This window comes from Sciurus vulgaris (genome assembly GCF_902686455.1).
Source record: "Sciurus vulgaris genome assembly, chromosome: 17".
Lineage (NCBI taxonomy): Eukaryota > Metazoa > Chordata > Mammalia > Rodentia > Sciuridae > Sciurus > Sciurus vulgaris.
This window is the reverse complement of record NC_136478.1, coordinates 43,205,646-43,232,818: the sequence shown is the minus strand read 5'-3', so window position 1 is coordinate 43,232,818 and position 27,173 is coordinate 43,205,646. Positions and strand designations below refer to the sequence as shown.

At 43.0% G+C, this 27,173-nt stretch overlaps 2 protein-coding genes and 1 pseudogene across 5 annotated transcripts; all 3 read right to left on the bottom strand.

Annotated features, from left to right (window-relative positions):
• Window positions 1-1,448: 1,448 nt before the first annotated feature.
• LOC306648417 (zinc finger protein 671-like) lies at window positions 1,449-10,074 on the bottom strand. 3 transcript variants are annotated; one of them, XM_079118558.1, is made up of 5 exons: window positions 9,975-10,074; window positions 8,410-8,445; window positions 6,264-6,390; window positions 5,669-5,791; window positions 1,449-3,211 (listed from the first exon to the last, which is right to left on the bottom strand). In XM_079118558.1, exons 2-5 carry the CDS (start codon window positions 8,437-8,439, stop codon window positions 1,911-1,913), a joined length of 1,581 nt encoding a protein of 526 aa, XP_078974684.1. In that variant the 5' UTR covers window positions 8,440-8,445; window positions 9,975-10,074; the 3' UTR covers window positions 1,449-1,910. The 3 variants fall into 3 exon arrangements, with proteins under 3 accessions (XP_078974684.1, XP_078974685.1, XP_078974686.1); XM_079118559.1 differs by having other exon boundaries at window positions 6,264-6,385; window positions 9,975-10,048; XM_079118560.1 differs by lacking the exon at window positions 8,410-8,445 and having other exon boundaries at window positions 9,975-10,073.
• LOC306648423 (large ribosomal subunit protein uL22-like) lies at window positions 3,954-5,622 on the bottom strand (annotated as a pseudogene). The gene has a single exon. The product of its transcript is annotated as a large ribosomal subunit protein uL22-like (transcript).
• Window positions 10,075-23,302: 13,228 nt separating the features above from the next.
• On the bottom strand, window positions 23,303-25,525 carry LOC306648467 (major allergen I polypeptide chain 2-like; the record flags this gene model as incomplete). The annotated part of the gene is made up of 3 exons (XM_079118671.1): window positions 23,303-23,538; window positions 24,781-24,959; window positions 25,465-25,525. The coding sequence occupies 3 exons, from the start codon at window positions 25,523-25,525 to the stop codon at window positions 23,473-23,475; spliced, it is 306 nt and encodes a 101-aa protein (XP_078974797.1). The 3' UTR covers window positions 23,303-23,472.
• Window positions 25,526-27,173: the final 1,648 nt, after the last annotated feature.

Below are 27,173 nucleotides of genomic sequence, written 5' to 3'. Positions count from 1 at the left end.
AACAAGTAATACATTCTTCTTCAAATGATGTGGCTTCCTGTTTCATTACTTCCTAACTTCTATAAAGTAAAATCTCCTGGGCAGAAATGAGACACTCAGGCCTTTAACTCCTCAGTATTAACCCAAGAAAGTCAAGGAAGTGAACATTTGCAGCAGCTTCGTTTTTAATAGCCCCAAACTGGAAGTAATTCAAATGTCTCTTAACACATGAATAAAAAAACAAACTGTGGAATATCCATACAAGACAATTCTAGCTAATCATAAAACAACAAAGTACTCATACGATATGAGCAATGAGGAAGAATACAAATAATTATGCTACATGGCGAAAAAAAAAAAAAAACAAAGAAAATAAAGATTTCTTACTTCATCTATATAAAATTCCAAAAATAAAAACAAGTCTACAACTGTCCCTTTTTATCTTCAGGGAATATTAAGGACCCCCCAGTGCATGCCTTAAACCATGAATGGGACCCAGCCCTACATACGCTTGGTTTTTTCCTATACATGCATACCTACTATAATGCTTAATTTATAAATTAGACAAAGAGATTAGCAAAAATAAATACAGCAATTAAAACAATATACTATAATAAACATTATTTTAAATGCATGAATTATTTCTAGGCTTTCTATTTAATATTTTCAAGTCACTCTTGAGAACTAAAATCACAGAGTAACAAATCATGTGAGACTACTGTAAAATGAAAGCATAAATCAAAGGTTGGTCTTGGGAATGAGACTATAGAGTCAGGCAGGGCAAAAGAGTAATTATGAAGAGGGATGAGAAAATATTGGGGTAATGAATATGTTTGTTATCAGGACTGTGGTGATGATTTCATGGTATATACCTAAATCTAATGTATAAACATTAGATAAAACTTACCACTGTAAATATGTCCAGCATATGGCACATAAATTATATTGCAATAGAGTTTTTTTAAGAAATGGTTCAGGGCTGGGATTGTGGCTCAGTGGTAGAGTGCTTGATTAGCACATGTAAGATACTGGGTTCTACTTTCAACACCTCATATAAATGAATAAAATTAAAAAGATCCATTGACAACTTAAAAAAAAACGAAATGGTTTAACACAAAAATATGGACCTCCTGCTTCTCTTGAAAAATCAGATTTGGAAACCCAGACTGATTTCACCATAACTATCTTCACCCTTTCAAAATGATAACAATGCCTCAATGGGAGCAGACTGCTGAGTAAAAAAGGCTGTGAGTCAGAAGTCATATGACTGGATCATAATCTCCTCTGTCTCTCCTTTTTGCCTGTGTACAAAGACCTTCAGGTGATCCGCCCAAACAGCCTCAATGGTCCTAACAATGCTTAGATCATCTGCTCTCCCAGTGACCAGGTCTACAGGAGAAACTAAATCTGAAGACCTGAGACTCTCAGTCTACCCTCTTCCCCCACAGTGACCCAAGCATTTCTGCACATTCAGATGGTGATGTTGAGTTTACTGACCACAACTCTACTAATCACATCCAAGAAGTCCTTGTAATTATGTATTCAATGACCTCACACTACTCATGATCTCCTCCAAGGAAGGGGAGAGTAGAAGTCTGCCTCCCCGTGCACACTGTATAACCTGAAATACACTAGCCAGCTGCCAGACATGTAATGGCTTCGGTCACAGGTACTGGCAGCGACATGCTCAGGAAAGGGCTTTGGGCAGGTTAGAAAGTGCAGCTCCTGCAAGCTTCCCACACATCTCTTTGAGAATCTCTCCAGTGTGAATGTCCAAATGAGATCTGACTTGTGACCAATGCCTTCTTCACAAGGGTTGCTCTCAGAGCTTCTCTGGGGTCATCATGGTTGACCAAAGAAGATGCAACTTGCACTCCAGGGCCTTTCTCTAGGGTAAACTCTCTGGTACCACAGGAGAAAAAGCTATTGGCTTAAGGTTGTTCTCCAACATGGTTTCTTTGATGTTTTACAAGACTGGACTTGTGGGTAAACAATTTCCTACATTCACTACATTCGTAAGGCCTCTCTTCATTATGAATTTGCTGGTGTCTAACAAGTGTAAATTTAAGACTGAAGGCTTTCCCACATTCTCTGCATTCATAAGGCCTTTCACCAGTATGAATCCTCTGATGTAAATTGAGGGTGGATCTATGGCTAAAACATTTCCCACACTCAGAGCACTCATATGGCTTTTCACCAGTGTGAACTCTCTGGTGTGAAATAAGGCCAGAGCTTTGGATAAAGAACTTCCCACATTCAGTGCACCTATAGGGTCTTTCTCCAGTGTGGATTCTCTGATGCCGAACAAGTGTGATTCTGCGACTAAAGAATTTTCCACATGCACTACACTGGTAAGGTTTTGCCCCAGTGTGAACTCTCTGGTGTCCAATGAGGCCAGACCTTTGTCTAAAGGATTTCCCACATTCACTACATTCATAAGGCCTTTCTCCAGTGTGAATTCTCTGGTGCCGAACTACTGTGGTTTTACAGCTAAAAAAGTTCCCACATTCACTACACTTGTAAGGTTTTACCCCAGTGTGAACTCTCTGATGTTGAATAAGACCATAGCTTTGTCGAAAAGACTTCCCACATTCACTGCATTCATAGGTTCTTTCTCTACTGTGGATTTTCTGATGCTGAACGAGTCTGCATTTCCGTCTAAAGGATTTACCACATTCACTACACTCATGAGACTTGTCTCCAGCATGAATTTTCTGGTGTTGATGAAAGCTGTGTGCATAGCCGAAGGATTTCCCAAATCCACTACACCTGTAATGTTCTTCTCCAGTGTGAAAAGCCTTCATGCACTCAGGGCTTATGGGTAAATTCTCCATGGTGTGAGTGATCTGATGCTGCAAAAGGCATGACCCGGGTAGGAAGTCCTTCCCACCATCCTCACATGTAAAAGGAATCTCTGGCATGTGGACTCTACCATTTTTAACATCCAAAGCCCTGTCATTATCCCCTTTTAGTTGTTTCTTCCCACTGTGCTGCTTCTGGGGTTGGGGGATACTTATACTAAGCCAAAATTGTCTCCCACATGCCCCGCAGGTATGCATTTTGTGCTTGGGATGTATTCCCTGTTGCTCAGTCAGCAGCAAAATGTCTTTTATGACTGGGCCACACATTCCACAAGGGTAGGCTCTCAGGATGGTTGAAGTGGCCTTGGGAGCCCAAGCCTGTGACCCTCCTTGAGAAGGTGCCTCCTCATCTTCCACTCGAAACCAAGAACCTGAAAGCAGAAAACGTTGTTGAAGTATATGGAGACCTTGGTGGGAGGGAGTGGCCCTATCAGAATGTCTGTCTTTTAGAAGACAGAATATACAGAATGGGAGAAAATTTGCAAACTATACTTCTAATATGGGGTTAATATCCAGAATATATAGTGAACTCAAAAGATTCAATAGAAAAATACACATAACCTGTTTCCCGAGTAGGCAATAGAAATAAAGAGACATTTCTCAAAGGAAGACAACACAAATGGTCAACACATATGAAAAAAAAAAAGTTCAATACCCCTAAATATCAGAGAAATGGAAATCAGAACCATAATGAGATATTACATCATTCAGTTGGCCATTATCAAAAGGACAAAAGATAATAAGTGTTGGCAAAGACATGGATAAAAGGGAGTCCAGGGAATCTTTAACTCACTGTTGGTGAGAATGTAAATTAAAGTTAAAACAGCCACTATAGAAACTGGTATGGAGGGTCCTCAAAAATTTATAAAGAGGGGCTGAGAATGCAGATGAGTGGTAGAACGCTTGCCTAGCATGACAAGGCCCTGGGGTTGATCCCCAACACAGAAAAAAAAAATTTCTTAATAGAATTATTATATGATCCAGCAACCCCACTTGAACATATATACAAAGGAAATGAAATCAATATATTGAAGAGACTTCTGCATTCCCATGTTGACTACAGCACTATTCACAATAGCAAAGAAATGAAACAATCTAAATGTCAATCAATTGATGAATGGATAAAGAAAACATGGCAGATATACACAATGGATTATGAATAAGCCATAAAAAAGAATGAAATTCTGCCATATTCAATAGGGATAGGACTGGAGTTCATTACATTAAGTGAAATAAGCTAAGCACAGAAAGACAAATGCCACATAACTTACTCAGGTATGAAAGCTAAACAATTTGATACCATGGAAGTTCAGAATAGAATGGCGGTTACCAGAGGCTAAGGAGAGTCAAGGGTAAAGAGTCAGGGGAGAGGGGCTGGGGTTGTAGCTCAGTGGTAGAGCACTTACCTAGCATGTGTGAGGCACTGGGTTCAATTCTCAGCACCACACATAAATAAGTAGCTAAAATAAAAAAATCTATCAACAACTGAAAAAAAATTTTTTAAAGAGTCAGGGGAGAGGTTGATCAATGGATATGAAATAATAATTAGCAAATTCTGGTGTGCTATTACACAGAGATAAAAATAATGTAGTATACATTTCAAAAAGATAGAAGAAAGGATGTTGAATGTTTTCATCACGAAGTGATAAATGTTTTAGGAGATATGTTTAAACTGACTTAAATATTACTCAATATAAAGTTATATTGAAGTGTCATGATACTTCAAAATATATATAATCATTATTATACATTTTCAATTAAAAAAGCAAAGGTTAAAAAAGACACACCAGGTTTGTGTTCCATTCCCAGCACTACAAAAATATATCATTTAATTAAATAAAAATAGATAAAAATGGAAAAAAGGTTGAAAATGAAGTCCTGTTCTATACACCAAAGCACGAGTCAGATGCTCGTGCGTTGAGGTGCGAACAGTTAAACTGTAACGACTAATGAACAAAACAAACGTCCGGCGCTCATGGAAGATCAGGGTAGAATGGTGGTTCCAGGAACAAGTACACAGGACTCTTGGGAGCACAAGGCTATTGTGAAGGGAGGCGAAGGGTCCATGGTATGGAGACTGGCGACACCATGCAAGGGGCAGGACCTCTGTGAGTCACGGAGACTGCGCACTGAGAGGTCCCTGGTCCCAACAGAACCCAGCTGACGTGGAGCCATCACTCACCTCGTTTTTTTCTTTTTTATTCATTTTTACTTTTATTTGCTTTTATTTTATGCTGAATTTATCCCCACGCCATACATGTTTGTTTCTTCAGCTTCTTCTGGGGCGTCTCAGTCTTTTGAGCAACCTCCTCTTCGGGTCTAGGAACACTTTATTCCTTCTCAGTGAGAACATCTCGGTGCTGCAGGGGGAGCTCATGCACGGACTCAACTGACCACGAGCTCCGTGCCGGAACTGCAGCGGTGCATATTGGGTTCTTTGCTCACCAGCACGTGTTCACAGTCTAAACCCTTAAGTTCAGCATAACTCTGCATTTTAAGCATGTGCTGCAAAATTTCTGCACTCTTAGTGAGCCACCAACCCTGTGTCCAGCCCCAATGTTTGGCACAGGCACACCTACCAACACTATCCCTGGAACACTGGAACAGCACACCCTGTTTCTTTAAAGTGACATCTTTCAGATACTTACTGGCTTTTCAGATATGCATACCCTTGATGGCCTGAGTAGTTTCATGAGTGTTCTTAAAGTGAGCATAAAGATTTGAACCCCTCGATTTGCATGACTTTGTGGGGTTTTTCTGAGTCAAGAGAGTAGTGAACCATTTCCGCAGATCACCTCGGGGCACTTACAGGAGCACTTCTCACTCACCAGAGCCAGTTCCCCACCAGGGCCCTCCTGCTGTGGCTGGCATCAAGGCTACCCCATCAGGCCCCCAGGTCGGTTCCCCCAGCTCCAGCTGAACAAGTACACGAATCTGGGAAGATGCAAGTCCTGAGAGGAACACAAGGCAGGTGAACAGATAGTAGCAGCGTAGGTAACACCAATCCCACAGACCATAGGCAGCTAAAAAGTAGTACGAAAAATCTTAGAATGCCTTTCAGAAAACGGTATGGTCCTTGCAAGTAGTTGACCATGTTGGTATGTGCAGTTCCTGACACTATCAGGCACAAGGAAATGTCAATGGAAAAGAAGGAAGCAGAACTGGAGGCAAAGAGGTATGATTCTAGATGGTGGCTCTACCAGGGAAAGGCACACTGCACGATTCCAGGTCCCTGTGTGACTCCCTGTGAGGATTGTTGGCCCCAAGTGGCAGGGCTGCCTAGGGAAAAAATGAACAGAGCACCTACGCAAGAAAATCTAGAAGGTAGCAGTGGCCCTAGCAGGCTTTGGGAAGAAAAAGCAGCTCCTGGAGAAGAGCAGAAAGAGCCCAGCCCAGGATGCAAGGGAGGTATGAGGGACTTACCCAGTGAGGCCACGAGGGCAAAGTTCTCCAGCATCACATCTCGGTACAGGAGTCTCTGAGTCTCATCGAGAAGCTTCCACTCCTCCCAGGAAAAGTCCACAGCCACATCCCCGAAAGTCATACTGTCCTACCACGACAGGAAGAGTCATGTCCCTGAACAGTTTCTTTACCAGGACTTTTATGCTACTTCTTGCCCCTCAAGTCATGAACTCCCTGCTTACTATCCCACCAGCTCCCACCACAAAAGACAGGAGACCAGGTGCTGCTATCCTCTGTTCTTCTCATGTTTCTGCTGGTCACTATCCATATCACTGTAATGCATATCCACTAAGTCCTATGGGCAGAAAATACCATAAAGCTCTAGGCCTGGCATGAAGGGCCCACCCATCTCATACTAACAAATTCCCCTGGACAGGGCTACCTAATCCTGCCTCTCTGTAAATGCAAATCCAGGTTCAGTTTTCCCCCTTTGGAAGCCAGAACCAAGTCCCTGGACCATCAGTTCATGCTGTCTCCCAGAGCACGTCACCGTGTGGACATCCCTCCCTCACGGGTCTCACACCCCAGAGCTGCAGGCAAGCCCCTGCCCCACACCATAGACATCTACATGACCTCTCTCCACTCTCTGCACGTGGCATCCAGAGAGTACTTGGGACATTCAATCATGATTCCATCCTGTTTCAGACCTCTGATGGCCCACAGTGTTGGGGAAGCCCCAAGCCCTGCTTCTGAGACTGTTCCACCTTGCCCTGTTTCTTGCTTTGACTTCAGTCATCCAAAATCACCTGCAGGTAGCACATACCATAACTCCTCTTACACAAGCTGTCCCCTCACCCAACTTCACCATCTTCTTTCCAGGAAAACCTCACTCATTGCTGAGATCCACTGGTTCCCCAGCCTTCACGAACTCTTCTTTGGGCCACAAGCTTATATACCAGGCTGACCAAGGTTCTCCAGGCCCCACCAAAACAGGCTGGGGAGACTTTCAAGGGTTGAGCAAGGACAGGCCCTGATCTATTATGTCACCTCCAATACTGCCATGCTTCCACATTAATCTCATGGTCACTCTGCCTTGGAAGTCTTGGTCCCCTGCCAGACAGCTCCAAACGCACAGTCACCACTTTCCCTTATCAGTCTTTGTGACACTCACTAATCCCTTTCAGGGACCCAAAACAGACCCTGTCCTTCAATCTGACCCTCCTCTTCCTTGCCCTCAACTCTCACCATGACATAAATTCTACCCCTCCTAAATGTGACTTATGGTTCTTCCTCCCCAGTCCCCATACAGGCCACCAACTTGTGGTGTCTCCAACCAGAACACCTCTCCTGAACTCCAGACCTGGGTGTCCAGCTGACCACCTCACAGTGGTCCCTGGAATATTCTGATTCAACAAGGCCAAAACCTAACTCCTCACATTCCTTCAAAGAAGTATCCTACAAGTGATTTACCCATTTCAGCTGATGGCACCTCCTTTCTTTCTGCTACAAAAACAAAGACCTTGGTATCAGGCCTGACTCCTCTCCTTCTCTCTCAACCTCCATATCAGAATGTCTGAGTGGACCTACTTGAAAAACAAATCCAGAAGTCATACTTTTCTCCCACATCCAAAGCCACCACCCTGATTCAGCCACAACCTAAAACAAGCATCACTAATACTCTTCTTAACTGCCACAGCAGTAGCCTCTGCCCTCACTCTGTCCTCGCTCTGCAGCCAGAGGAAGTATGTTAAAACCTGATTCACATGACCCCTCTACTCCACTCCAAACTTCCATGACTCTCAAAACCCTCAGAATAAAGGCACAGTTCCACATCCTGCCATTCCAGACCTGAATTCTGCATCCCAGCTCTCTGGCCCCACAAGACCTAAAAGAGACCTGGAACAGTTGGCTGCCAGTTCAGTCTCACCTCTAAGTATTTGCACAACTGATCTCTGTGTTTGTAATACCTTCTACAGGGTATTCTATAGGTACCCAGACACTGGGCACTCTCCATATAACCAATGGCCTGGATTCAGGAGCCTATGTCCAAACAGACCCCAGAAGCACCAAACCCAACCGTGTGTATAATGGCCAGCATAGAGTCCTAGGACATAACCATGTGAGCTTAACTTGGTGAAGGGGAGAGCCTGCGACATACTCTACTCACTTGTGCATGACTCTTTGTTTCTGAAGCCATGGAAACCTGTGGAAATGGAGACTGTGAGTGGAGGGCATCCATGGTGTAGATCCAAGAGCTCATCTGACCCCCATCCCAGCCCTGCAGCAAGGTGACCTCCACATGACCATCTAACTTCTAGGTTTCAGTCCTTGATTCTCACTCTTATTGGCTTGTGACCTTGGACAAGGATTCAACTTCCTGTGCTTCAGTGTCTAAATCTGTAAAAAAAAAAAAAAAAAAGAGCATAAGAGCCAGGTGCCATAGCATATGCCTGTAATCCCAGAGGCTCGGGAGGCTGAGGCAGGAGGATTGCAGGTTCAAAGCCAGCCTCAGCAATTTATATGCAACCTAGTGAGAAACTGTCTCAAACAATAAAAAGGGCTGAGATGGCTCAGAGGTTAAACGCCCCTGGGTTCAGTCCCTGGTAGCATTTTAAAAAAAAAGGTCTAAGAATGGCACCAATCTCAACAGAGGTATATGTTAGCTTCCAGGCATAAGCTATCATAGTTCACAGAATTAAGGTTTCTATTAATGTTATCAGTGCAAATGATAAGATACTTTGAAATTTTAGATGTTTATTATACTTGAAGTATTCATGAGATTATAATTTTTAGCACATTGATGAACTGTTTTGTGCTATATTAAGGTTGTGAGCCAAATATGTGCTCGATTCACTTGTTAAATTCACAAGTTTCCGTATTTAATTGCCCATAATTATGTGCACTTTGAGAGAAAAGTTGATCCATTAATGTTCAAAGAGGCATTTCATAAATTCAAATAAAGAACAGCGTGGTGTGGGGGCATGCAGGCTGGCGGATGCGTTTTGTATCCTTAAAAACCGATTTGTAATTGTACATCTTTGCTAGTGCTTTCTGGTCAATCAGTTTAGTCTCCTGGTTCTGCTGGAGTAGCCTCCTCAAGGTCTCTGGTCTCCACTCGACAACCTTCCCTCTCTCTCACGCCCCAGTCTGTTTCCCTTTGCACAACCTCCGGGAATCTTTTTAAATCCTAACTCAGGTCTAGTCTCTTAATTCCCTCCATGGCTACCAGCGCCCTCAGAATGAAAGCTCAGAGGCTCAGGCGACTGTCATTGCACAGCTGGATCGTCTGCTCACAATGTCTCCCGACGGCTCCTCAACCGCACCTCCAAGCCTCTGCAGATGCTGGTCGCTCTGTAAAAGAACTCTTCCACTCCTCATCACGCTGGGTGTCAGAAATGGGAACCTAACCCAGCAATGGCACCCTGTCCTGAACAACGGAGCCTGGCTGATGTGACCTGGGCAGGCGCCCCGCACTGGGGCTTCAGGATTTGGAGGTGGGGGTTCAAACAGAAGACAGCCAGACGACAGGGAAGCAGGACGCAGCATCGGCCTCAGCCTCAGCTGAGTCCCCCTCTGTGCAGGTAGCGAGGCGATGCGGGGAGAGGTGGGCGCCCAAGACAAAGCCCCGCGCCAGCCAGTCCCGCGCGGAGTCGCCCCTGTGGCGCCCTCCCGGGCCACGACCCCGCCTGAGCATCGCGGACAACGTCTCCTCGCGCCCCCCCGCTCCGTTACCTTGGGCGGCAGAGACAACGTAGAATCCCATCAGGTGGGACACCTGAGGGTCACCAAGATGACCGCCACAAGGACAATGCCGGAAGTCCCTATGCTCCCAAGAGCGAAACCGCCCTTTCCTCCGCCCCGCGCCGCCGACGCCCGCGCAGAGGCTTCTGGGTAATGTAGTCCCCAGGCCGGAACCGGCGCGGGCCCCGCCCACGCCCACGCCCGCGACCGGTAAGGAGAGTTCGGTGTAGTGCACGGCGATCAATCACAGAAAACTCGAGGGATACCTTATTTTAGCTCTTCCCCGAAGCTACAAATTCCAGCGACACACGAAGCCCTCTCAGCCCGACACAAAATATGTGACCAGACTTTTATCCGGAAGCACATGAGAATTATCTTCTCAGACACAGACACACTGAACCTTTAGAGTCCACACCGTGGGATCAAGAACGTTTGGACATAGTCTAGTGGGGGTGGGGATCACGATGGGGAAGCTGCAAGGTGGCTTGAGCAGCTGGACAAGTGTGAATGGAGCTCTGTCGCAGCTTCCCACCAGAAACATGCTGTGTAGCCCGTCAGGGGTTGTGCCCACTCAGCCAGCAAAACCATTTTATCCAGATTATTTGTCTTACTCGGTATCCTGAGATATAGTCAGTCATTTTGGCAAGGAATTTAACATATGTCTGAATAGAGGGACCATTTACCAAGTAACACTTGCTGTGGAGACAGCATCTTCATGGGGTCACTGGTGGAGAATGTGTGGGAAGAGGCAGCTCATCCTTGAGAGAAAGAGCTGGGTTCCAGCAACCGGTACTGCTGGGATGTGACTGTCCTTTCACCTTCAATTGCAGTGAAAATATCAAGACTTAAGATTATCCTAGGGGCTGGGGTTGTAACTCAGTGATTGCCTAGCATAGGTGAGGCACTGGGTTCCATCCGCAGCACCACATAAAAATAAATAAATAAAGGTATTGTGTCCATCTACAACTAAAAATATTTTTAAAAAATTATCCTAGAAAATCAGTTGTGAGATGTGTAAAAACTAAAACATTAAATATGGTCAATAAATAGCATTCTCGGGAAGCATGTCTGTGAAATGTGGAAGTAGTTAGACTCAGTAGTGTTTGATCAAAGGACATTGATGTCGGAAAGTGAGAGAATGGGGCTGATGACAATGGAAGCTTGGCCTCACCCCGCCTCCCGCCCCCCCCCCCCGCCAGGGATTGAACCCAGAGCTTTGTGTTTGCTAGGGGAGCACTCTACCAACTGAGCTACCTCCCCACCTGGCTTTCACTTTTAAAGTGTGATTTAAGAAGAAATCATGACTGAGAGACTGAGAAATATAAGCTTAAAGGAGAGTAAGGAAAGCATCTGGATACAGTTGCCAGAATCCTAAACAATGGGTAGAGAATCAGTGGTGTCCTATTGGTCTTCAGCTTCAAGAATATTCAATTAATTTCTACTGTATTCCAGGCACTATATTGTAGGTGCAAGGGACACATCAGAATGCAATGAGACAACAACCTCTACCCTTCGTAGACCTCCAGTATGGGACTATATAGTAAGATATATTCATCTTATATGTTATGGTATGTGTGATGGGAAAAAGAACAAGTTTAGGGGCTTGAGAATTGGGGTTGGAGCCCAGTGCGGTGTCCTTACATACCCTAAAGACTGCATCAAAAATTCTTTATGTGTCCTCTTGAAAAGTTGATCTCATAGAAGTAGAGAGTAGAACAGTGATTACCAGGGGCTCAGAAGGGAGAAAGATCAGTCAACGAGTATACAATTATAATTAGGCAGGAGGAATAAGTCTTGCTGTTCTGTTGCAATAATTTGGGTGATTATGGTCAACAATATTGTATTGTACATTCCAAAATAACTAGAAGAGAGGATTTTGAATTTTCCCACCACAAAGAAATGACAAATGTTTGAAATGACAGATATGCTAATATCGTAATTGAATCATTACATAATGTATATATCTATCAAAACCTTACACTGCGTCCAGGGAACATGTACAGCTGTGTGTGTCAATTTAAAATGAAACAAAAATGCCCAGAGTAACAAAATAGTCATTCATCAGCAAGTAAACCAAACAGCATGTACAGAGTCCTTGAATTAACTTTTTTGGGGAACATAAAAGTTATATTTTCTAGAACAAAATTGGTGATTATGTTATTTCAAAGCATTTTATTTATCATATTTTATTAAAATTAAAGTTTACTGTTTCTCAGTCATAAGAAGCACAACATATTTCCTCTGAAAAATGAAAAAAATACATTTCATTTTGATCCTGCTATCTTTTCTGACTCAAATTCTTACTACAGATCAGTTTCACTAATATGATGTATTCAATTCAGAAATGCACTGAGCTCCTTTGTATGCCATTTCTGCTTATTTGTAAAGTTAACTGTGGCACAAAATCTTCTAATCTCATTGTAGCATAAAACAAGGTATGTGTGTTGCTATACAGCAAAAATCTAATGGGAAGTTATTTAAAAAATTACTCCATGATTGAATATATGAAGGGCAGTCTATAATCCATACTACCTCTATATGTATGGAATGACTGTTACCCAATGCTGCCACTGCCTAATTCACACCTGCTTGGCCTCACCACATACTCACCTGTGGGCAGGTGGACAGTTCTGTGTAGACTGCAGCTTCTTTCACGTTGACATGATCTCACCTCCACCATTCTTGGTGGAATCTCATGCAAGACATGTTCATGTTCAACTGGGAAGTATGAAGGAGTTAGAGTAACATCCCTATCTAATCCAGGTGCAATGAGAGCGGACAGATGGAGGATTCTCGGAGGTGTCCTGTACTCTTCTCTAGAGAACTTGGCACAACAAACCTGGGATGCCCACAGCGGTCCTCTTGACACTGTACTGAAGTAGTGGCTTTTTCTTCCTGCCTGCCTTACTTTCCTAGGTCCTTCACTGTTGCCACCAGCATCACCTTCCAAATGAAATGCATGCATAGCAATGCTCATCTCAGGCCTGCTTTGGGGTAGGGAGCCCAGACTGACACCTAGTAGCTGGAAAGACCCCTGGACTAAACCTTAGGGGTTGTTATTGCAAGTGCCATGAGAGAGCTGCAAAGGAGTCCACTGCCTGAGTTGAATTTTTTTTCTTTCTTCTTCTTCTTTCTTTTTTTTTTTTTTGCTATAACCATCCTGTGACAGTTCATTATCTGTGGCCTTGCTCTGCCCAGTCAGAAAGAAATTTCCTTGAATGAAATGACTGCTTCTCAACTGTAACTACACCTTACCATTTTAATGGTGTATTTGTGGTGTCTTGTTTCCCAAGGGAACTTCACTTTATAAAACTCCATCATTTGACTGACACTCTCTCATGACCTCCCATGTTCTGCTCCCCACAAGCTTCCTAGGGTGAACTAAACACTTCGATATCCAAGTGTTTTTATGTGGGGTTGTCTCACACCTACACACACACACACACACACACACACATCCTCAAGGTGTCTGGCACTGTTAGCTTCCATAAAGAGAGTTCCATAAAGTCTGACTTTTTGCCTACTTTTGAATTTAACATCACAAAACACTTCAGCTAGACATCTGAAGTTCTGTCCTGAAAGGTTAGACGAATTAAAATGCCTGCGGTTTGTTGTATTTTAAAATTTTCAGCCACAACCTGGGGTTTCTGTACCTGCTCCTTGAGGAGAAGAACTTATTACCTGGATTTTATGCTATGTGTGAGGTGTTTGTTTTTTTTTTGTTTTTTTTGTTTTTTTTTTTTTTTAATTAGAGCATTGTAGTTACACACAGTAGCTGGATTCATCCCGGAAAAATCATGTATGCATGGATCTGACCCACTCCAGTCCCTGTTCCTCCCCTACTCCCCCACCTTCCTTCCCTCCCCCTCCCTCCCCTTCCTCCCCTTCCCTCTCTTCTCCACTGATCATCTCCTTGCTCATCCACTATTCTTCCTTGATTGGTGCTTTCCACACACACACGCAGGTGGAATTCCCTGTGGTATATTTAGATATGCATGTAATGTGATTTTGTTAAATTCATTCCACCTTTCCTCTCCTCTCCAGTTTCCCTTTCCTCCCTCTTGATCTTCTTCTGTTCCACTGACCTTCCCTACTTCTTTATGATGTCCAATCCTCACCACCACCACCACCTTCTTTTCATTATTTTGCTAGTTTCCACATAAGAGAGAAAAAATTGACCCTTGATTTTGAGTCTGGCTTATTTCACTTAGCATGATAGTCTCCAGTTCCATTCATTTACCAGCAAATGCCATTATTTCATTCTTCATTATGGCTGAGTAAAACATTATGTATATATACCCCATTTTCTTAATCCATTCATCTATTGATGGGCACTGGGCTGGTTCCATAATTTGGCTATTGTGAATTGTGTGGCTATAAACATTGACATGACTGTGTCACTGCAATATGCGGATTTTAGTTCTTTAGGATGAATACTGAGGAGTGGGATAGGGGGGTCCTATGATGGTTCCATTACTAGTTCTTTTAGATATCGTCATACTGCTCTCCAGAGTGGTTGCACTAATTTGCAGTCTTCCAACAATGTACCTTTTCCCCCACATCCTCGCCAGTATCTATTTTTATTTGTATTCTTGATAGCTGCCCTTCTGACTGGAATGAGATGAAATCTTAGTGTAGTTTTGATTTGCATTTCCCTAATTACTAGAGATGTTAAAAAATTGTATGTATTCGCTAGCCATCTGGGTTTCTTCTTTTGAGAAATGTCTGTTTAGTTATTTTGCCCGTTTATTTATAGGGTTATTTGACTTTTTGGTGTTAAGTTTTTTGAGTTCTTTGTATATTCTGTATGTTAATTCCCCTGTCAAATAGCAGCTGACAAAGATCTCTCATTCTGTAGACTCTCTCTTCACACTCTTAACCATTTCCTTTGCCATGCAGAAGCTTTTTAATTTGATGGCATGCCCTTTATTTTACTTTTTACTTTTTGAGCTTATGGGGTCTTATTAAGGAAGTCGGTGCCAGGACCAATATGATGGGGTTTTGACTCCGTTTTCTTCTAGCAGTTGCAAATTTTGGTCTTTGCTAATTCCTAGGTCTTTGAGTCATTTGATTCGACTTTTGCATGGGGTGAGAGACCGGCATCTACTTTTATTCTTCTACATATGGATATTCAGTTTTTCTAACACCATTTGTTAAAAAAAAAGAGTGGTCTTTTCTCCAACACACATTTTTTAAATTTTTTTTAGATGTTGACAGACCTTTATTTTATTTGTATATTTATATGTGGTGCTAAGAATTGAACCCAGTGCCTCACAACATGCTAGGCAAGCCCTCTAACACTGAGCCACACCCCAGCCCCTCCAACATATATTTTTGACACCTTTGTCAAGTATCAGATGGTAGTAAGTATGTGGGTTTATTGCTATGTCTTCTATTCCATTCTATTGGTCTTCATGTTAATCGTGATGCCAATATCATGCTGGTTTTTTTTATTGTAAATAAATGGGATACATGCTGTTTCTCCATTTGTACATGGAGTCAAGGCATACCATTTGTGTAATCATAAATTTACATAGGGTAATGTTGTTTGATCATGCTGTTCTTGTTACTATCACTCTGTGGTATAATTTGAGATCAGGTATCATGATGCTTCCTGCATCCCTCTTCTTGCTCAGGATTTCTTTGACTATTCTGGGTCTCTTATTCTTCCAAATCAATTTTAAGACTGTTTTTTTTCCCTAGTTATGTGAAGAATGTCGTTGGCATCTTGATAAGGAGTACATTGAATCTATATAACACCTTTGGTAGTATGACCATTTTGACAATATTAATTCTGCCTATCCAAGAGCCTGGAAGGTCTTTCCATCTTCTAAGGTCTTCTTCAACCTCTTTTTTCAGTGTTCTATAATTTTCATTGCAGGGCTCTTTCATCTCCTTGGTTAATTTAATTCCCAAGGTAGTTTTTTTTTCCCCCTGAGATTATTGTAAAAGGGATAATTTTCCTGATTTCTTTCTTAGAAGAGTTGCTTTTGGAGTATAGGAAAGCTGTTGAGTTATGAATGTTGATCTTTAACCTTCCTGCTACTTTGCTGAATTCATTTATCAGCTCTAGAAGTCTTCTGGTAGAGTTCTTTGAATCTTGCAGATGTAGGATCATGTCATCAGTAAACAGAATAATTCGTCTTCTTTTCCTATTTTTATCCCTCTAGTTTCCTTCTCTTGCCTAATTTCCCTGGCCTCAGTTTTGAGAACCATATTGAATAGGGGTAGTAAGAGTAGACATCCTTGTCTTGTTCCTGATTTCAGAGTGGATTTTATTTCTTGATAAAGTCAGAAACATGACAGAAAAGGAATGTGAACCCTGAGACCTAGAATGGGGACATTTAATCAATCAGTCCTAAAAATTTCAAATACCATCTACCCTAAAAACTCCAGACTAGCAGCAACAGATCCCTCCCACCTGGCAATTTGAAAGCCATAAAACTGGACCTTCCTGGAGTTCATAGTGAAGCAAATTGATTGCCGTGAGTGACTCCATTTGTACCATGGCTCCATCTCGTCCTTGTGGATGTTTTTCTACAGATAGATCTTGTGAGGAAATCAGGTGTAGCAAAGTTCAAAATAACACCTGCTGCACACAACCCACTAGCTCTCAGTTCTGCAAACAGAATTTTTCCAAGAAACTTATGACACTATCCAGGAAGGAAAGTTATACATTAACAGGAGAAAAATATCTTGTATTTTTATAGTGAAAAGTTCCTGCTTGCTGGCACATAGGGCCGCTTGCAGATCACAATAAAATAAGAAGTCCAGCAGCTCCTTAGCTCTGTTCACTCATGGTTTAACCTGCTCCATGACGTAGTTTTCCTTTATTTCATTACACCAGCAGGCCATATACCAAAGGACCTTACATTCTATAAGCCCTTTTCAGAAGGAAGTCATATAAACGCCTGGTCCCAAACTGGCTTGCAATGTTTCCAATGTGTCAAAGACCAACATGGTGCACATTTCCCTAGTTCCCAGGTACGTGTGAGGATAAGTGTACTATATGACTGGAAGGGTACTCACAGGGGTCCCTTGAGTGATTATAACTTGAAAGACCAAGTGGTGACCCCTGACACTGGTTCTACCACCTGGGGCAGGACTGTGAGTCAGAAGCAATAAGACAGCCTGGGTGGAAATGTGGATAAGAGCAGCTGTGTTAGTCAGCTTTGCATCCTGACAAGAACAACTGAGAGAAGGAAAGATCTAGTTTAGCTGGTGGTTTCAGAGGATGCAGTCCATGGTCAGCTGGCTCCAAGGCAGAAACAGTGTAGCAGAAGGGCATGGTGGGGGGAAAGTGCTCAGCTCATGGCAGCTGGGAAGCGGGGAGTGGGGGAGAGAAGGGGCTGGGAAGAAGAGAAACCCTCTCAAGGATGCCCCCAGTGACCTCCTTTCTCCAACTCTCCCACCTTCCAGTAATACATGCAATTCAACTATCCTTTTTTTAGAATGTGTTTCCATTCACAGTACAGATCAGGCCTGGACTGAGGTGTACAGGGAGTAAAGTAACCTGCCTCCTCTTTCTGTACAGTCAGTGTAAACATATAGTGTGGCAAACACCAGGAGGCCATCCATTCTGCTTAATTTAGGAAATAGATTAACCCAGTGATGAGATCAGAACTCTCATGTTCTAATCACTGCCTAAAAGCCCCACCTCTGAACCTTGGTGCACTGGGGACCGTGCTTTCAACACATGAGCTTTGGAGGGACGTTCCAGATCCAAACCCTAACAGCAGCACCCCTGGAGACTTAAACAAGTCAGTGCTGGTGTTATTCATCAATGCCTATTTTAATTCACCCTTGGTGTCCCCTGAAAAATCAAGATAGAGGAGGTATTTTAGTTCATTTTGTGTTGCTATAACAAAATACCTGAGGCTGGGTACTTTAAAAAGAAAAGAGATTTGTTTGGCTCATGATTATGGTGCCTAGAAAGTCTAAACAGCATGGCACCAGCATCTGACTGTGCCACAACTGGCAGAGAAGTGGAAAGGGAACCAACCACCTGCAGCAGGATCACATGTGTGAGCAAGGAAGTGTCAGAGCAGGGAGGGGCCAGACTTCATAATCCACTTTCTTGGGAACTAACCTCGTCCTTCAAAGTCTATATTAATCTTCTCAGAGGATAATATGCCCATACTCTAATCATCTCTTAATGGTCTCCCATATTAAAATCATTACAGTAAGGACAAAGCTTCCAACTAGAGAGGAAAAAGGGTGTGTGGGGGGTGACTCCCAGTAGAAGGGATACCAGTAGACTAGAAGAAAGGGATCTGTAGGAGGGAATGTGGGAGGTAAAGGGGAGATACTGAGGAATGATATTGAGCAATTTATATTTTCATGTTGTGTGCCTGTAGGAATGTGTAACAAACTCATCACTGTGTATAGTTATAATGCACCAATTAAAAATATATTTATATTTTTTATAATTCAATAAAATTTTTCTAAAAAAAGAAGAAGACAAAGATTCCAGAACACGAATCTTTGGGGTGTACACTAAAACCATATCCAAGTCATAGTAGGAGAAGTAGATAATAGACATAAAGCCAAAGATCCACAGCCAAGACTCTGGGATCACAGGCACGTGTGTCTCTTAGCAGACTCTCAGGTAGACAAGTCTGCTCTCAGACCACAGTCGAGAGGGGCTGGAGCTGATTTATAGGGCTATTTCAAGATTCATATTGGGGGCCAAACTTAGGGACACTGAGGGGTTTGCCTCCCTCCAGGTCTCCGGACAAGAAGAACCACTTTCAGACCACAGTGGAGAAGAGTTGGAGCGAGATCCAGAACTATGCAGAATCCTCTGTGAGCCCAAGGTAGGCGGTCTTGGCGTGGTGGCATGCATGGGCTTATCTTCCGGAGGATATCTGACTAGGCAGATCTGCTCCCAGACTGCAGCTGTGGGGTCAAGATTCAGGGCTGTTTCAGGATCTAGTGAGACCAAGGTAGGCAAGCCCATTGGATGGCACCAATAGGCAAGTTTCCCAGCAGTTCCCTGTCCAGGCAGGATTGCTTTGGCCAAGGGGGACTTGAGCCAGGATTCAGGGCCCCCTCAGGAGCAAGTCTGTTTCCTACCAGAAGTCTGCTATCATTCTTACCCTAGTTTCTCTGTTTCTCTGGATGCTGTTAAGATTTGTTTTGATTATTGCTTTTAAAGAATCTGCTTATGATTGTGCCTAAGGATAGCTTTTCTTCCTGCTTCTTAACCTTAACATCAATTGAGTTTTGTAGATTGGTAGGTAGATTGTTTTTGATCAAATTTGGAAAATGTGGGACCCTTGTTCTCTAAGAGATTCCAGTGAACTATGGACTGGCCTCCACAGGTTGTCCTGTAGCTCACTGGTCTTTTTGTCATATTTCAAACTTCTTTTCTTCTTTTAGATAATGTCTGCTACTCTCTCTTTCAAACACATTAACGTTTTCCTTTGCAGTGTTAATCTGTTATTAGTTCCATCCAGTGGAATTTATTTTCTATCCATATAAGTTTGATTTGAGTCTTTTTTGTATCTCTGTTTCCGATTCCATGTGCAAATGCTCTTCTCCCTTCTTGAACATATAATACAATTTGAGTAACTTTGAAAATGTTTTTGTTCTCTATCATGTCTGTCATTTCTGAGTCTGTTTATATTGATTGACTTTTCTGATAATAAGGCATACTTTCCTTTGCATGTCTGGTAATTACTTTTTGGATGCAAAAGATTATGAAATTTAGCTTTTTAGGTGCCGAATAGTTTATGTGCTTCTGTAAACATTCTTGAATATTGTTCTGTTATTCAGTCAAGTTATTTGGAAATAATTTGAGCCATTTTAAGCCTTTTAAAAATCTTTTAAGGTGGGCACAAATGCAGCCATATGCTAAGGTGAATTTTATATCAGTACTGATATAAAGCCTTTTTGGATGAACGACTTAATGATCCATGAATAAGTTAGGATATTCCTCTCTGGCTGGTAGGAACATAAACGACTTCCAGCCCTGTGTAAATTCCAGAGGTTGTGTCCCTTGCTACTTTTAAGTGGTTATTCTCTGTTAGTATGGTTCAGATGTGTCCCCCAAAGTTCATGGGTTGGAAACTTACTCTCCAATGCAATAGTGTTAGAAGATGGGGCCTTTTATGCTTTTATTAGTATGTTATAGTTATGCGTAACAGGTAGCTTCATTTTGACATCATCATACATGCATGGAATTTAATTTACTCCATAAGAAATGGGACATTTAGGAGGTGATTTGGTCATGAGAACTCTTCCCTCATAAAAAAATTGCTGTCATATCACAGGAGTGGTCTCTGGGCTCATTATTGTGAGAGTGGATTTGGTATAAAAGTGATTTCAGGGCTGGGGATATAGCTCAGTGGTAAAGCATACACTTAGCATGTACAAGGTGCTGGGTTTCCCCAACATCACCCCAACCCTCTTCTATCTCTATCTCTATCTCTATCTCTATTGCTGTCTCTATCTCTATCTCTTTCTTCATGTGAGGTATGTCTTTCACCATGTTATGAGGCAAAGAGAAGACCCTCAGCAGATGCAGCCCCTCTATCTTGGCCACCCCAGGCTCTAGGACAGTAAGCCTACTAGAAGTCCATTCTGTTGTTTATAAATCATTCTATCTGCTTTATTCGGTTATAGCAACAGAAAATGGACTAAGACTCCTGGTCTTGGACCATTTTCTCACATGCATACACTGAGCAGTATTCATTGAAGACCCAATTGAGACTTTCTTCAAAATCCTGGAGTTTCATTTCTCTGTGAAACTCTCTTGTCCCTGATATTCTGTCCTGCAAATTCAGCTACCTTTGCCACCTTGGACACAGACTCTGTCTGGTGAAGTCAGAAACTGTGAATTTCTCCTAAAAATACTAGGGCTGGAGATTTTAATTTAGAAGATGTAGAAAAAGTAAGAAAGTCGGATAATATCACTAAGAAAATGAGTAGAAATAGAAAAAAGAGTGATCCTTGTTATAGGACACAAGTAACCGGGAAAAATAAGCTTAGAAAGATCTTCCAATAAAATAGGAGAAAAACCAAAACATATCATGAAGGCCTAAGAGGGGGAGAAAGACAAAGAGAGAAAGATATATCTCAAAAGAACAATTGCCCACTTGGATTTATGCCAATTAAATCATTACAATGAGAGGCTGGGCAGGTCCAGTTTGACTTTATAAATAGTTGGTCATTTTTCTCAATGCCACTTAAAAAAATAATATATTTTTCCATGATTTAATATGCTGCCATTTTTATGTCTTTAACTGATGTTGTTTCTATTTGTATACTTTCTCTTCTGTCACAGTGGCCATTTATCTATTCCCCTATTAAAACTAGACTATTTATAAACTGTAGTCTAATACCCAGGTTATAATACCTGGGGTTTTTTTTGTTTGTTCATTTGTTTGCGGTGCTGGGAATCGAACCCAGGGCCCTGTGTTGTAAGGCAGGCACTTTACCAACTGAGCTATCTCCCCAGCTATCTCACCTGGTTTTAAAAAAAAGATTCTGCTTGAAGTTCTTGTTGTTTTAAATTTCTTTAGTTGATTTAAAGCACTTACTCTTTTAAATTATAGCTCAATCTATATTAGAACACAGATTTTTTTAGGTGGGTTCAAGAATTGTGTTTTGCTTTATTTATTTATTTATTTATTTATTTATTTATTTATTTATTTATTTATTTATTTTGGTGCTAGGGATTGAACCCAGGAGTGCTTTACCATTGAGTCCCCAGTTCTTTTAACTTTTTATTTATTGATTTACCTTTTGGTATCATGGTTTTAACCCAGAGGCCCTTAACCACTGAGCCACATCCCCAGGCCTTTTTTTAGTTTTTATTTTGAGACAAGTTGTAAAGGCTGCCCTTGAACTTGAGATCCTCCTGCTTTAGCCTCTTGAGTCTCTGGGATTACAGGTATACACCAAAGCATCCAGAAGGAATCTTTGACATTTTTTTTCTTTCTTTTTTCTATTTGTAATTGGACACTGTGCCTTTATTTATTTTTATGTGGAGCCAAACCCAGTGCCTCACATGTGCCAGGCAAGTGCTCTACCACTGAGCCCATGACCTTCAGCCCAGTCTTTGACATTTCTGCCGTATAAATTCTTCCCACACAAGGGCATCACTTAGCCTTTCATCTATTCAAATTTTATTTTTTACTTCTCAGTAATATGTTAAGCCTTTTAATATGACCTGTGCATTTAATGCTTAGTCTAGAAGAGGGCCCAGCATTTGGCAGATATAAAATCAAGGTGTTGAATGAATAAACAGGTGAATTAAAATACTTATGTTAAGGACTGATGGGTGGCTTAGTAGTAGAGTGCTTGCCTAGCATGTGTGAGGCCCTGGGTTCAATCCCCAGCATCACAGAAATAAAAAAAAAAAAAAAAAAAAAAAAAAAAACAGTTTCAAAAATAAAATGCTCATGTTCAGAGAAGAATCAGAACTCAAGACTTCAGCTTGTTAGCACCAAGTCCCAAGTTCAGCTGTCTGAATGTAGCTCAGGAAGATAGAGAGATACTACTGATTATGTCACTTTTCTTGAGACCCCTAGCCAAAAGAGCCTAGCACTGCTCTAGGGTCTAGAAAATAGAAATAAAATCTAGTCCCTTCCTTGTAGCATCCTGGTAAATGAAATTACCCATTTGACATTTTCAGAAGTAAGCTCAGAGGGGTCATGACACTTGTCCCAGGTAGCACACCCTATGGGGAAGACCTCAGGGCCTGAGCTCCTTCCATGACACCAGCCTTCAGAGCGAACTTCTGCCATCCACTCTCTTTCTCCCATCCTCCAGGCCAAGGCTATATGGGTCTCCAGTGCCAAGGGAAGAACCCAAGAGCAGCAGGGGCATGGGATGTCCCTGCGGGGAGGTCAGCCTCCTCGGAAGACATCAACCTAAGTAGAAAATGGCAACTGCCACTAGGAGACCAAGAGGATTTGTGATGAGTGCACCAGGTCATTTCCTGAGTCACTCAACAATGACTGGATTGACCTTTAAAGGGTTAAAGGTCCTGCAACTGTGATAAGGACCAGAACCCACATATGCCATCAGTACCTCTTGACTCCATTTTTATCCTTCCAGGCTGGTGAAGACTGCAGTTATGTACATTATTTAATCCTCACACCATCCTCATTTTACAGTTTCAGAAGATTCAAATGGCTTCCCCGAGGTCATCTAGCTAGTGAGAGGCAAGGCCTACATTTATCCTGGTTCTGCCTGCCTGAGTGACCACACATATCACTTGTCCTCACCATCTCCCAAGTTCTCTTGCCAGGCTTCACACTCCCTCCACACAGCACACAGACCTCAGGCACACAGAGTTGAGCTGCAGGTGCTTTATTAGAGTCAGCCTAATAAAGATGGAATCAGGTGGGCCAGGTGTCTGGATTCCAGCTTCAGGTGAAAAAGAGAACAGGGTGGGAAGATGGTGTTCAGGTCAGGCATTGGTGGCAAAGATTCATCTCCTCAGAGTGTCGACTGGTCATGGAAGGTTGAAAAGGCCTTTTTAAAGTTTCTCCTCCACTGATTTCAAGTAAGAGGCGATACAGCTTGGGCTGACAGTAATGGAGAACTGGGAGAGAGGAAGACAAAGAGAGACAGCGATGGCTGTGTGGAGGTCCCAGAGCTTTGGCAGAGCTATTCAGTACCCCCAGAATCACCCCACTCCTCATCCACAGGGACAAAACCTTCTCCTCAGCAAGTCAGCTCCTTTCCCAGAAAGAAACTTGGGCCTACAGGTCAACCCCTGGAGAGGGGGCTGCAGCCACTCAGGCCAAGATGAACGTGGCTCCTTGACCACCATGACAACTGTCAGGAGGGACCCCCACCAACCACTCAACCAGGGAGGGAAGGAGACGAGAAGGTTCTGAAGGGAATGGTGGGGACTGGGTCTGAGGGTGGTGTAAGGTGGCTGAGTCTGGGTTTTTGTCAAGTCTCCTGTACCTGAGACTGTCTGTCAGGTGCATGGGATATATGAAAAGCATATGCCTGTGTTGCCAACGATCTCATGTGCCCTGTGTACAAATATTAATTAGTACAGGAAATTCCGTTTCTTCAAAAACATCTCATTTTTTGGACTCAAACACTAAAAATAACAACGCTTTGGGGGGAAAAAATAAGGTGAGAAACCAACTATTCAAAATCTGTGTAACAAGAACAGTAATAAGAAAAAGAGATATATCATCAGAAAATACATTGAGCTGCTGTGGTAAGTAGCTGCAACTACTTAGAGGCCACTTCTGAGGCCTCAGGCGTCCAAACCATGGAGTGGAAATTCTGGCTCTGGAAACCAAGATGATACGGATGGAAGCAGGGCTCCATCTGAGCCCGTGGAGTGGACTAGCTTTCAAAGTGGGCACTGGAGGAAGAAGTGAAGCTGGCCACTAGGCAGAAGCCTTATAATTTCTAAACTAAGAACTGATGGGCTCCTACCTGTGCAGGAGCTGGAGTAAGGACACTTTCTTTGCTGCCAAAAGTTAAAATTCTACTCCAGCTCTGCTAGCTCCCCCTAATCTAGAAGGGGAAAAAAATCACAGGAGTTGACACACTTTCTATGTGGCACTGATATAATTTGCCTATTTACCCATCATGTGTTAGCTAATTGGTGTTACAGGAGTGGGCAGCAGCAGAATAGGCTGCATGTGCATGTGGCAAGCTGTCGCACAGGACACTGCTATGGGGACGAGCAAAGGTCTGCACGCTGAATTGTAGATCTTATCTCTCATGCATCACATGATTGCGTGATCTGTTTGTACCTAGCATCCCATGATATGCTGCGTGTGGGGTGGAGTGGGGCACTTAGAGAGGACATTACCATGGCAATAGCATCTAAGGCCTTGGCTTTTAATCCATTCTCATTGTAGCAATCCTGGATTTTTTCCACAGCTGCCTTTTCTGGTTCTGTAAAATTGGCCACATCAAGGGCAGCATCCAATAATGTCTTGCTTCCAGTGGGTATCGAAGCAAAGATTCCATAAAAGAGAGGGCAAGCTTCTGCTGAAAACATAAACAAGAAAACACCTCATTGAAGGAGCTACTGGCGGAGGAAGTCGAGGTTCATGTTTTCCCACCATCTTTATCTGGTGTCTTCTGACTCACCTTCCACAGAGACCTGCCCTCCCCCAGGACTGCCATCCCAGACAGAAAGCACATGGTCCATGAGGCACTCCCAGCAGGGAGCAGTGTGAGAAGCCAGAACTAAGGAGCCTCCTGCCCAGTGCATACCAGCCCACTTGCTTCTGGCCTTCACATGAGCACCAACATCCAACTCACTCTCCACTACTGCATACACAACAAATGACCCTTTCATCACCAGACCTCTCCCTCCACTTGAAAACAGAGAGCTTCAGAGGTTTTCTGCAGGACTCTTGGGTAATGACTTCCCAGATGCATCCTAAAACCTTCCCTAGAAGCTGTTCAGAGATCATCATGGGAGGGTGGAGTGAGATAGAGTGGCAAGGATCAGGAAGGTCATCTGTTCCCTCCTTCCCACTCTCACCAGTCTGGAAGCCCAGCTCTCTGGTCACCAGCAAGGCTAGCACAAGCAGTATCCCCTTCATGGTGTAGGCTGCTGGAATGTTCTGCTCAGGGAAGGGTTTCTGCTGCCTTATAAGCCACTGGCTCCCTGAGCTCAGCCCTCACCCCTCCCAAGAGATCCAAATGCCTGTGGGCAGGGACCTAGAACACATCATTCACCCAGGATTAGTGAGTATGGGAGATCCCTTCCACTCTGAGGAGCAATTTGCTGGAGATGTTTATCCTTGTGCTGTCTGCTTTTGGAGAGAAGTGGCAGTACCTTTGCCAAAAGATCCACTTGACCTGACCTTTCTCATTGGCTCCATTCTGAGCCAAATGTTCTGTTGTCCCAGTCCCTGTTATTACCTCTACTTCTTGGCCACATCCTTCTGCCTCTCCTGGCTCCAAATGCAGAACTCTCTCAATATGTAGAGATGAAAACCACAGAAGTCAAGGAAAGGTCTATGTCACTATAGATAACCCAAAGATCATCCAGTAAACTGACATCTTGCCTAAGTTTAAGACTTGTGGAAAAGTGTGTGGGCCTGGGCCTGATGGGGGCCGCTTGAACATCTTAGCTGCTGCAGTCTCTGGATTGGACCTCCAAGGGTAAATGGCTCTGAATCATTCCCTGCTAGGGATGTTCCAGGACATGTGGCCATGTGGGTGTCCTTAGGGGATGGTAATACTCTCATTTTACCCACCAACTCCATCATTCCAGCATCTTCCCTCTCATGCTTAAGGGAGCTAATTCCCAGGCCCCTTATTGATTGCCTATGGCTCAGGCATGTCGTTTCTCCTAGCTGTCTCACTCTTTTCATCAGTGGATGTGGCCCCAAGAGAGGTTTGAACTGCATAGTCCATCCAGCAATGTCAGTGAGAAGTAGGGAGAGGGATTCATCTCCTGCGTCAGAGACCTAAATTGTCCACAGCCCCATAGACTTCTGGGGTTGGGGTTCTATGGACCAAAGTGCTGGTTGACCCAAAGGTGTTACTCCACCTGCTTAGACCCTCAAGAGCTTGACTCTAGGAAAGCCATTTTTGTCACAAATAAAATAAGCTTGTTGGTGTTGGAGATGCAGCTCAGTGGTAAAGCACTTGCCTAGTATACTCAAGGACCTGGGTTTGAGTCCCAACACAAAAGAAAGAGAGACAGAGAGACACAGAGAGAGAGAGTTCATGAAAACTCTAGCAGAAGAACGTCTGAAAAAACTCCCAATGGTCAAAACTGAACAATTTAAGCAACAAAGCAAATAATATAGTATTGGACTGGAACCCAAGCATAAAATAATATAGGCAAGACTACACTGATAAAAATAAATGATTGAAAAAATAAATAAGTGGGGAAGAGAAAGCAAATATTCCTTATAGAAGAATTTCAAATAGTACATGTGGATCCATGTGGTAGAACTTGTTTCTCCTCCCTCCTTGAGAGTGGATGAGATATCTCCAAAGGAAAGAGTAGAAAAAGAGAAAAACAGCAAGTCCTGGTGACCAACACCTGTAATCTCAGCTACTCTAGAAGCTAAGGCAGAAGGATCACAAGTTCAAGGACAATGTGAGCAGTTTATGAGACCCTGTCTCAAATTGAAATAAAAAGGACTGGGGGATGCAGCTCAGTGATAGAGTACATGCCTTGCTTGTGCAGGACCCCAGGTTTAATCCAAGAGAAAGAGGGAGAGAGAGAGAAGA

Coding starts and splice junctions, on each gene's coding strand:
- LOC306648417 (XM_079118558.1), bottom strand. CDS start 8,439: ATGGCTTCAGAAACAAAGAGTCATGCACAA. Junction 5,792..6,263: donor TGCCCTCGTGGCCTCACTGG/GTAAGTCCCTCA, acceptor TGTTCCTCTCAG/GACTTGCATCTTCCCAGATT. Junction 3,212..5,668: donor CTGGTGGGGAACTGGCTCTG/GTGAGTGAGAAG, acceptor TTCTGCTTTCAG/GTTCTTGGTTTCGAGTGGAA.